Raw genomic sequence first — 12684 nt, 5'->3', positions numbered from 1 at the left:
TACATTAACTTATTGATCATAAAGTGAAAATTCCAGCCTCTAAGGTACCATGGAGAATTTATCTATAACTGGCAAAGAAATATGCTCTTTATACCAAACCAAATGTATCTCAAGAGAGTTTGTGTTCCAGAATTCATCTGGATGCAATTTAATTGAGCTTGTCTACAGATTTACATTCATTAAAACATTTTATGATGATCTTTGGACTGGTTTTTTCCCCCCATATGCTCGATTCCTTATAAACGAAATTCCGATTCTGATGTTTCTGATAAATATTTTATTGAAGGCAAGATGCCATAATACTTTGTAACAAATCTGAATCACAAATAACATGTACATAAAACCTGCATCACAGTTTGCTAAGGCTGAAGCGGGGTGTGTGTTCCTATCAAACACAGTGTATTGCCTTGTACAACTCACACATATATATATGTATATTATATACATGAAAGTGAAACTACAGCATCATGTGTAAAACTAAAGCTTTGGTTGAGTTTAATCAAGCCACTCATTCTATTGCAAATTATTCCAGGGAAGACAAGCAGATGAATAGAGTCAAACATGGAATGACTGGTTCTCAGGGGCAGTAAACAGTTATTTTAATTACAACCAGTTAAAATGATTGACAAAGATAATGAATTCATTACGAATATCTAAACAAAGTGTAATGGCTTATACAATACATGCAATGCTTTCACTCTGAATAACATGGCAATGTAAAATTCACACTCCTTATAGTTCAAGCACCATTAAAATCATCAGACAGTAAGCCACAAAACATTTACTATGAATGATGTCCTTTCATGAATGAATTCATGTACCAGTGAGTAGAATTATCTAGTTACAACTCATCAGATTTAACATGCTTTATTACATGTAAAGTCCAACCAGTGTCTTTGTGTATCTCACTGAATGCCCTAAACATCACAATCTTATTTTATCACACTTGCATAACCAAAAATACATACTGGACATGCTAACTTTTAAAAACTTCAATAAATCTGTGAACATACACTTGTATTACATAATATCATACAGTCAGAATAGGAGACATTCAGTGGCAAAGTGGTAAAGAAAAAAAAAGAACCCCCCCCCCCCAAAAAAAACCCAAAGTAACCCCCCCCCCCCCCAATAAATTCAAAGATATTTTTCCACAAACTGGTATTTCATTAGAATTTTGTAAACTTTAAAATAAACACTAAAAATATAAACATTGATGAATTCCTCCACAATTGCTGAATCCAGAGCTGCATTACTTATCAAGTCTGCTACATTTCTCTCCGATGTTATCATTAAAAGGTAAATCTGGCACAATAAAAACTTGTTCCTCAAATAGACTTCAGCAGAAAAATGTCACATATTTTAAACATCAACCAGTTTACATAACATTTATGTAATATAAAGCAGAGAGATGAACCTGTAGAGCAAAATTCTAACAGGAAATATCCATTAACAAAAAACACAAACATATGAACATTCAAGGCCACAGAACATAAACAAATAAATAAACAACAACTTGGCTTGGCTTTCCGATTACACATGCCCAAATGAAAATGATACATGGTCAATTTTTCAGAGCGGCCATCATAGATGTGAAATCCGAGAGTCTCTGATAATCGGGATCTTCCTCTTTCTTGTCGTCTTCCGAATCCTTGTATGCTGGATTTTTGGATTTGTGAGGAAGTCTTAGTGTACACGGTAACATTTCTGACATCACTGTGTGATGTGTGACTAGTGCTAAGAGGTCAGGCCATTCTTTCTCCAAACCCTGAAATGAATCACATTATCCATTGTATCAACATTTTCTTTCAGTGGCTGAAATAATCACATTAGACAAAATTGATTATCCTTCCGTGGCAATATTCTTTCCTACTTAATCATGATCAAAGATTGTTTCTTTAATGAAGATAATTTCAATTATAATCTCTTGAATGCCATCTTTGAAACACATTGTCTTTCAAATTACCATATGGAGCTGAAAGCATCAATCCATTACCTTTAATTTGACACCTCTTTGTGTTTTCAGAATGAGATAATGGGAAATTCCTGTGGGATTTTCAAACTTTGGCACTCGGACGGACAAGGCATAGCACCCAGGGTGGGTGGAGCTATCTCGCACAATAAAGGATCCTATCTCTTCCTGCTGTAGGATTTCTAAAGCTATCTCTCTAAAAAATTGAATAACAGCATGCCCTTAAATGTGTCAAACACCGTCAGCAATATAGAATTTGTTCATTAATAAATCAAAAGACAACATAAACATTACATCATGGAAAATGATCTTGTTTTCATTTTTCGAATAAATAAGATTTGACTTCACAAACTGAATATGCTGTCCCATTTTCATCATTATTTACTGCTTCACTCAGTTACAGAGTTATAAAATGGGATGTTGAAATTTTGCTTGGTATCATCACAACATTACAGCCCTTGATCCACTTACAGAATGTGAAACAAATGTCATGGGAAATATAAAATTCCAATAACATCCTGTGTACAAGTTTTACAGCATCATAAAATGTGTGAAGTCATTGTCCATCATTTTTTATTAACTCCAAGTCATACCAGACTTTTAAAATACAAAATATTGCATATAGTTCATTTAAAAATAATATATGCTTTTATACACCAAAGATGCACTGGGTGTGACAAAAGAAACCCCACCCCAGAACTAATCTCAGTGAGTTTATCGAGGCTGGATAAGCGTCAGCCCAGCCTCGATGAATCTCGCTGAGATTAACCCCAAATCTACTCAGACAGTTTACATATAAAGTATATATAAATCCTTAATTTTTTGTGTGTGTTTAATTTTTATTGTTTTTGTGGTCTGGACAGGTCCATGAATTTAAATTCTCTACGTACAATAGAAACAGAATAACAAGTCTTCAATCATGAAATCAAGTCCCCACAAACATGCTGATTTTTCTCAATTCTTGAAAATTTTGAACCACAAAATATAAATATGGAAAGAAATTTCTCTTCTGTATTAACAAAGAAACCTGAACTAACCTTGGAATCCCAGCTTGGTACCAAGAGGAATGTCGTAGAGTCTCATCTTCAATATGACTTCTGTCCAGACCCATTAAGGACTCCAACCTGTAATCACAAACAACAATGTCCATCAATCAAGAAATATGCTCTTTAATCTTTGGTTGAAACAGCCACCATGTGCATCCGACATCCTAAACATGCCTTTCTTCTTCATGTCAACACAATGTGAAGAATTTAAAATCAATATGTTACCTCCATGTTTTTTCTCCGTCAGTGTTAGTTATGGTTGTATTCACATAGTTTTTGTCTATGTCACTACCTTTGGCAATGAATCTAAACATAATTCCCACATTACCACACTCGTGTTTCATAACACTTCTAAAGAGGCTGAGAGAATCTACGCTGCGATTCCATTCATCTCTCACTCAAACACGCAAAGCTGAGAAAAACCAAGCAGCTGTCAGTCAATCACTTGTGTGTTACGAGACCCCCATCTCATTTCCGGTGTGAAGGTATCTGCTTTTTATCCTATTGATTGCATATTAATATTTAATGCAGCCTTCCAACGCTTACAAAGCAAAGACCTCAACGCATCAAATAGACTCCTCACTAAATGTATGTCTCACATATTTTTGGCCTGCATATCAACTGACCCTGGTATGATGAATGTTAAATATTAAGTCATTAATATCATCTTGTCAGGATGATGTGTGAAAGTCCATTAAAGTTCAACCAACATTTAGATACTTTTTCTATTTTTGCCAACTGCATAATCTTTGGGAGTTTTTTTCTTTTTTCATTTTTTAGCGTAACAAGATAAAACATTTGCATGGCAGAGTGCGCAGGCTTCATCGTATTTGACATATGATCCCAAAGGATAATTCTTTGACAGGAAAGTCCATTAAATATCGTTTCACAAAATGATTAAACTGGAGATTTTTTGTTCAAACTGATTATAAAGATACAGTTGTCATATTCCGGCAGAAATATGAGAAGGTTGATCAAAATATAAAAGTTTTAGTTCTGTCATGTGTCACTTTGGTAAATACTGTTGAAAACTTTATAATGACTACAATAAATGATTTATAACACGGTCAGATTTCTGATATTGTTTAATACCTGTTCATTTCAGATGACTCATTATTTGATCTGTGATATTGCTCATATTTGCCAAATTTTTAAATTCAAATTATCATGCAAAAATTTACCCCAAAAAATGAAGTTAAAATCTAATGCAAGAAGTAAAGAGTTTTCATTCAAGGCCAGATATCTTCTCATCATGTTCCTGATAATGTTGATATGTAAAATGAAGTTGCCACACTCAATTTGCCACACTCAAGCCCCAACATTGGGATAAACATGCTGTCAAACCTTTTGTACACTGCTTAAAAATAAACTCAACACCAGGCTGATTTTTAAGAAATCTGTAATATCATTCCAGAAATCAAAATGATAAAAAGCAATATTGGATTTTATCGGTTTAAGTATGCGTGTAAAAGGTTTAAGTGTAGAAGGGAGGGATTTCAAAAACACTTGCATATCTCAATTTCAAATTTTGAAATTTCATTATCATTTACTATATAAATTGTCGTTGATGTCTTGAATCAGATCTGTTCCATTTAATGGTTTAGAAGTCAGTAACAGGTACCCCCCCCCCCCCCTTCCACTCCCTGAAGCATGTTCCATATTTCAGTGGTTTCCTCTATAATTCTCCAAAAATTCCCTATCAGCAAAACCTACCAAACTACTGCACTATTGAAGTAACCCTGAATTATCGCTTTTGTCATGAAAAGAGAAAATTTTACATTTTAGCACAAACCATTAATAAGCGCTAATGCCTGCTAAATGCACTTAAATATCCATCCTGCTAAAACAAGTAAACACACAATACAGAATCTGGTCTTACCTTCCTGTAATGATTTTCACCATTTTTTCACTACAACATCACAAACTGAATCATTTCTTACATAAATCTCTGTGTATTCCATTCAGACTAAACTATGTATGTGTATATTATAGAAGGATAATTACTGGTGTCTAATCCATCCCAATGCTCTTACAGTAAATCAGGGCTGATGGTTTAAGATGACTTGACAACAATGGAAATCAATCAGAAAAGCTTAGATCAATGACACAGGGGGATTACAGAGGAAAAAAGATTTCAGCAAGAAATGCCAATTATCTGCATTGATATCGCGGTTAATGTACCAGCATGCTGATGACATCATCAGCATAATCCTCTGTTAATTGAATGAAAAAATGTTGCTGTTCTAATTTCAACTTTTCCCCCCATCTTCCTCATTTCCCATCTATTGTAAATTTCAGACACAGCCCCCCTCCCCTTCCACCCCCAGTAATGATTACATAAAAGTCACCGACTCCTGGTGTCAATATCCGACAGATCATTTTTGCTGTTGTATCAAGAGTATCCCAGATTACACCACACTTCAGAAAAAAGTCCCATAATCCACTCTCTGTTTAATTTCCTCTCGTCTGTTTATTCTGTGTTTTGTTCATGTGTTTTGGGATAGATAAAACTGTTTACAAAATGCCAAATGTGTATACCAAGGATGAAAGATGTATATTGTAGCGAAAAAAAGAACTTCAACAAAATTAACCTTCCATGAGAAAGCTTCCCGTCAGTGAACTGGTCCTCCATCACAGACACTAGATAAGTTATACAGAGTGAAACAGTTTACAAAACTTTCGTTTCATTATTGAATGATTCACATTTATCTTTCTGCTACGAAATGCACATAAAATTTGATTTCCATCTTGCACTTGCACGAAGCTGGTATGCCATTCCACTGCATAGCATATGTTTTGACTGAATTAAACAATTATGGATCACTCCCGCCTTATTCTGGCATTCTACGTAAACTTGTATGCTGACTTCACTAGCTTTGAAATCTACCTTAAAAAACAATGAAATTTACAGAGATGGCTGGAATAGACTTCGTATCTCAGAAACACTCAATTTCTTCATTTCAGGAAAGGAAACAGATTTACCTGTGACAAAAACTATGTCAACAAACCTTCAGGTAAATGAATAAAATTCCAGAGGTTGAAATTTGAGAGGAACAAATGCTTGCCATAAGCAAGTTAAGCTGCTGGATGTCGCAAAGTGAGAGCAAAATAGTTGTTTGGTGAACATTTATAATTTTTAGATCATGCATTCTAATTGTTGGTTTGTTTTAGACAACAATTTATCATTCTACATCAATCAAAAAATGACTCAGGGGCATTATGATTTCACTGTCATATTTTAGAAAAATCTATGGCCACATAGCCTCGGATCATGTATAGGGTTGTAATATTTTGTGCATGACTCAATACACTATCTTTCATAAGGCCCCCCCCCCCCTTTCCAATTTTTGTAACTATTAAAATGATCAAATTTCTATGAGTACAACATGTCATTATATTGTGATTCATGAAACATTGATATCATTATAAAATTCTCTCTCTTTCTGAAAGTAAAATGTTAAAGTGTTTTCTATAATGATAGAAAAACAGAACTCTAATGATTTAATTTAACCACAAAATCTCATTACTTGTAGTTCTAATCTTGTAGCATCTTTTTTTTCTTTTCTTCATTTTTTTACAAGGTTATTTTCACTGATCACTACATGCCAACAGGCAAAATAAACCCATGTTAAAAAAAGAAAACATTTCGAATTTTGTTAGTTTTACATTTTCTGACACCTTCCCCTTGCATTACAATTATCCTCTGAAGTGTGAAGATTTTAATGGGATAAAGCGAACACTCATCTTCAGAATTCTCCTTTGAATGCTATCTGATTGGGGAGCACTTAATTCAACATTCAAATCATTTACGTTTTGTTGTTTACTTTATCATCAATGAATATGAATATCAATATAATTTTTTTTATAAGTCCCACTGAATAGCTATTAAATTTACAAATTCACAATCAGCTTTCTTAAATTACCTGTATCTGGTTCCGTAGGAGTATTGCTAAAATTCTAGAAGATGGGAATTTTTTAAAACCGTATTACTAAATAAAAATATTTATAAACTGTCTCATTATTAATAATCGATTCTATCAAATACGAAATTGGCATCTATGCTCTTAGCACTATAAATCAATTAATTTTGAATTAAATATGTACTGTCTATGAATGAAATATGTACTGTCTATGAATGAAATAGGTACTGTCTATGGATTCAAATATAATGCTGATGTACAAATTGCAATTTAAGGTATGCAAGTGCTGCTGGTAGACCTAGCATTCTGAACAGAATCGTATGGGATAATTCAGAAAAATTAATCTGGAGCAATATCTGAGAAACTGAATAGAAACTATCCCAAAATGGAATTGAGACTAATTTTCATTTCAGTGAAGTTTTACATAAATGTCACACAGACCACCCAGTTTTACAATTACTGTGTCAGTGGCCGAGTATTTTATGGCAAAATTACGTAAGAATATTTATCAAAAGTGTGTGTGTTCAATCAGGATGAAAAGGAAAACAATACCAATTTAGAAATTTACGACTGCATTGGATAGTTTGAAAGTTTCATGATTGAATCATTTGTATTTTATGATCTCAATCGTATAATCATCTATATGGAAATTGCAAGCTTCAGTGAAATCAATTATGAGAGATATTGATGCCCCAAATTACTATGTGATGATAAGTATCACAGGAGAAGTATAAACAGGATTTTTATTATTTTCCAACATTCATGAACCATTACAAATGGAGAACATCAAACAAACCTACTGATGCCATATTTATTTTATAGCCTTTTTCGACTCTGCGAATTTACATTAAACCATTCAGGTGTTTTATGCTATTGAATCACAAACTAAATTTAACCACATGATTCAACAATACCCCAGTAATTGAAAAAAAATAAAGATATCTAGTAATCTGCCTAAAAACGCTATTTTCCTTACCCAGTTATCTTTGTGGATTTCTTGTTTTTCTTTCTTTCGAACCATCGTTTGAAAATGCTCATATCATAATAATAGTCTTTTGGCTTGGCCTGTGCCGTACATTTTTCAGGTGGAAGGGCCACCCGTAGCACAGTGTCCTTGGATAGAGTCATTTCGGAGGACTGTGGATTTCTGCATCCACTACATCCACTGCTCTGGGAGTCCTCCCATGAATGAATTAGTCGCACCATTGATATGTGGTGGTTTTCTTTCATAGGTATAATCATACAAACAGTGTCCGTTTGTCAATTCACAAGAACTGGACCCTCCACAAAACCATTGGTTATATCCTTGCAAGATGATTCAAACATTCAACTTGAAAAATTACGGCAAATGAATTATGATTCCTCCTTATTCATATACCTGACCCAGTGAACACGCTCATATGCATATGGACAGATATTCCAATAAAATTGATTTTAGGCACAAAAACACCACCTAATAAATCTTCCAAATGCGTTGATCTGAAATAATTCTAATTATCTTCGATAAATCTCGTCAATGAATATATTCTAATTGCTCACGTTGCCTGCGGTCAGGCGGCCCGAGCTCTCAGGTGTGGCCAGGTATTGTTTTCTGTTTACCTCTAAACTATTGTTCTACCTTAATCACTGATCAGGAATCCATTGTTACAAGGACTTCCCTCTTCCATGGTCACAGTTCAGAATTCTACAAATATTTTCTCCTCTGACACCCTTTATCCTTTGTTTTTCATCGGTGAGATAATAAACAATTTTTCCTCTGACAAGAAAATTACTTCAACATGTTGAAAAGAAAAAGTATTTCTACTTTCCTTTAAATATTGTTCTTTTCAGGAGAGACGTTTCAGACCTTCAATCACACCACTGAGCATATGAAAGTTGATTATTTGAATTTTTTCACTGTAGTTGATAAATATCACGATTCCACTGGACTGTGTTGAAATCCTGTAAAGAGAGTTCGCTTGGCTGGTTCGTTATGTTGGATCTTGACAGAGGTAAATTATGACCTTTTTATCTCCCTCCAACTGCTATCACATCAAAGGTTCTTAGTTCAGGTAAGGAACAGGAAGCCTCGATTGAAACAACAGTCCACTTTTCCCTGAAATTCCCTAACCACAAAGTAATACTTCGCTAATCCATATCTCTCCTTGTATCTAATATGTTTCGTCACCTTTCAATTGTTGACATTTGCCTCCCTTTCAAAACATAATCTGTTACAATTCAGAGTTCAAATTAGTCCAGATCCTTAGGTCATATCATGTAATTAGCCAAGTATTACAGCAAGGTTTAGGGGACAAAATTGACACATCCCCCTGACACAGTTAGCTGAAAATCAACACTGGAATGTGTAGATTAAGTGAAGGTGTCAGATTTCTAGGGGTCAGTCATACCTTATCAGCAGTCCACCTCATCAAGGTAACACTTTGTTGACTAATGAATTAAAACTTCAAACAGTTTTAAAATTCTCTGAATGGTATCTGATAAATCACTAGCACTGCCCAATCAGCACCTGATACTGTCACCTGTGTTAGTGTTTTCATCTATTCTGCTACATCACAAAATAACTGTAGCCAGATTAAACCAATCAAACATGTGTTTATCCCCGAGTTATGGCTAACAAATTGCCACAAATCATTGGACTGCCAAATATTTCTTGTAGAGGATGCTTCCCATCAATACACAAAAATTCCTCTCACCACTTGCCTCAAATAATCTTTAGAATGCATTTTTCACCACAGCATGAAGTAACTATTGATGATTAAAAGGCAGGTTCAAACTGATCCCCCCAGTCCACATCGAAATCCTTGGAAATTAATCACAGGTTATTCACAAAACTGTTATTCTACCCATCTACCATATCCTATGAACCCAAATGGAACAGTACAAAACTTGTTCCAGTCGTATTACTTCCACAGTTCAATTAATTCCTAAATGAAGGGCAGAATACAATATTAAAAATATTAATCTCTTTTAAAAACCACAAACAATAAACACAAAAACCGCCATCGGTATGGTTCAACACGATATCACTAACATGTTATTTCTGTGAATTTAAACTTAATTTTGTGGTAGATACCTGGCCAATATTTGTGACCCATGTATATGTAAATGTGGAGACAGCATTGTTCACATTCCACTAAGCAATGAAATATGACATTGACAATAAAATCACTGGTTGACAATAAAGATTTTAAACATGCAGTGCTAAGACCCAAGTCAAACAAACAGTTCTAATCTTCTTTTTGGAACCCCACAAAAGGAAAGAGAAGGCTTTTAATGTCCCGCTGACTCAAAGGGTCTAATCCAATACCTCCACACCACCTCCCCATTATAGCAGGGAGGTTTTTACGGTAACCCTAATCAAAAGGTCTACTAGAAGTCTCTTATAAGGGGGATAACACTCACAGACAGAGGGGTAATTTCAGTTAATGAGTTGTCCAGTTAGTCATAGAAAATTCAAAATGAGAAAATCCTTGAGAATTTACTTGAGAATTGAAAACAAACCACACAGTGTCACAATTGTACACTTTCATTTAGAAATTACCCTTAAAAACTGACCTTTTCTCCCATTAATTACGAGATGGATGGGAAAAGCCAGGGGGCATAACTATCATAAAGAAACCCTCTTCTTGAACCTTTAGCTTTAATGTTTTCCAGCCTTCAGTGACAAATGACCATCTTTTGCTAACTTTAACACCTGAGTCATTCATTTAAAAGGTAAAGTGCCAATCTAGGACTATGTATAACCTCCGAGTACATAAAGTCCATGGACAGTTTTCTAAGTGGACACTGACTAAGAATATATGATCTTACAACACATAATGACAAATGCGTAAAAAAAGAGCTCATTTCTATTTTCTACTCTGTAATCATTATGTGATTGATTTGTTTTTCTCTTCTTATTGTACATTTAAAAAAAAAAAAATAACAATGACAGATAATATTGTTCATCCCTTCATAGTAGTGTTCAAATGTACCAAATGCCCCTCAACGTATCTTTTCCCACATTATGTATTCATGAATAACCAAACTTGTAAGAGGATATATATTCCTTCATCAACATACAAGATTCTGACAGGGGGATAAGTTCTACTGACAGTCATTTAAAAAAAATTCAAATAAAACTACTTTGGTGCAAAATGCATCTTTTTAAATGGAAGCTGGAGATAGATTTATGATCAAAGCAACCAGCCAGAAGGAATGCATTGCATATTAAATATGCCATTCACTTAATGATTTTCAATTTCCTAACATTGAAAATGTGATTAATTGCCTAAGCAAGAAGGACTACTTTGCCTGGAAACCACAATTCTCTAGGAATGAGACAGGCCCACTGCCATATTGCATAGTTTCTCAGTGATAAGAAATATGCAATAATTGAGCTTAAAAGACCCAAGCTTTGCATACTTTTTCAATTATCAAAACTGCTGATATTTATATCTAGGGCCAATGTGTGATGATTGTGTCATTAAAATATGCACATTACCTTGATAAGAACATCTTGACTTAAAGGTTCCAGCATGCTATTGCACACAATGTTTTGAAATTTGTTTCTTTTACAATATACCACTGCTATATATACATCCTTTTACCCCATCTTGATTTAACAATGTACATATAATCAGTTTTCTTGCCTCAATAAAATTCATTGTTAGACTGTTAAAATCATTACTGAAAGAGGTCATTCAATTATAGCAACTATTTGCAGAGTAAATTTGCCTATACTCTAGGATTTACAATTTTCAAGGATATTGTGAGAAAACACAATCATTGATCAATTACTGGGTGTGAAACGAGAGCAAGGTAATACCCTTGGGCACTTTCGCTGTCAATATTTGAATTCATTAAGTTAATTCCTTAAAGAAACTGCCTTCATCAAATCCTTTACCAGGAAAAACTAATTGGTAAATGTAAAGAAAACATTCAGAAAATATTTTTCCAGGTCTAAACAATTCAGTTTAATCTTGCTTAGAGTGATTTTCTTACATCTCTAGATTTGGGATCTGCATATTTTCACAACTGTTCAAAATATTTTCATTAGAACTTTGAATGCACAGTTAAAAAAAAATTTCCCTGGCACCTTAAATGAGACACAGTCAAGGAATGAGCTGTTTGACAAACAATTAATCAGTCATCACTATGAAATGTCTGGAATCTGTTACATCAAAATTCTTTAATCCACACAACCAACTTTAAAAAGTTTTCCTATTAAACTAGGAACCTCTCATGTTGTGATTGGGTTTTGGCTTATGATGTTCTTGTTGTTTATTGTAGGTAATGGTTCTGTATACTATCTGTTTGAATAAACTCTATCAAATCATGTAATATGTCTATATACAAACCCACCCAATCCCCATTATACAAAGCTCAATGATGCAAGTTTGATACAGTATTTCATTATATTCTTGGCACTTTTCATTTAATTCAAATGTGCCCAAATAATGCAGAAAATACATGTACCATACATCATAATCTTGAAAAGCAAAAGAATGAATGGGAAATGAAATTTGAATACATTTATATAATGTTGTATATACTCTAAATACAGATTTAGAAGAATACAATGACACAGCTTGATAATTATAAGGTATTGAATCAAATCTACAACACTATATCTCAGTGAGCAGGAATTTTTAATTTTGGAAAATTTGACCTTGACCTGTATTACATAGTTACTTTCAGTTCACAAAGTATAAACTTCTATGTTTGATAATCAAGGTTAAACTTGTGAACAAACAATAGAGACAGA

The 12684-nt window shown here is 33.9% G+C and overlaps 1 protein-coding gene across 6 annotated transcripts in view; it reads right to left on the bottom strand.

Moving 5' to 3' along the window:
- Positions 1 to 260: 260 nt before the first annotated feature.
- Positions 261 to 12684, bottom strand: part of LOC125646191 (uncharacterized) — a 45220-nt gene continuing 32796 nt past the window's right edge. For 3 of the 6 annotated variants that reach the window (XM_048872378.2, XM_048872383.2, XM_048872396.2), the window contains 4 exons: positions 4898 to 4927; positions 3010 to 3096; positions 1997 to 2168; positions 261 to 1768 (listed from right to left, as the gene is read on the bottom strand). In XM_048872378.2, coding sequence (XP_048728335.1) covers positions 1565 to 1768; positions 1997 to 2168; positions 3010 to 3096; positions 4898 to 4927 — 493 coding nt within the window. In that variant the 3' untranslated portion in view covers positions 261 to 1564. The remainder of the gene's footprint in view (positions 1769 to 1996; positions 2169 to 3009; positions 3097 to 4897; positions 4928 to 12684) is intronic. The other 3 variants (XM_048872391.2, XM_056157690.1, XM_056157694.1) reach the window with 1 other exon arrangement.

The sequence above is a fragment of the Ostrea edulis genome, chromosome 1 (assembly GCF_947568905.1).
Source record: "Ostrea edulis chromosome 1, xbOstEdul1.1, whole genome shotgun sequence".
Lineage (NCBI taxonomy): Eukaryota > Metazoa > Mollusca > Bivalvia > Ostreida > Ostreidae > Ostrea > Ostrea edulis.
This window is presented reverse-complemented; position numbering and strand designations above follow the sequence as displayed.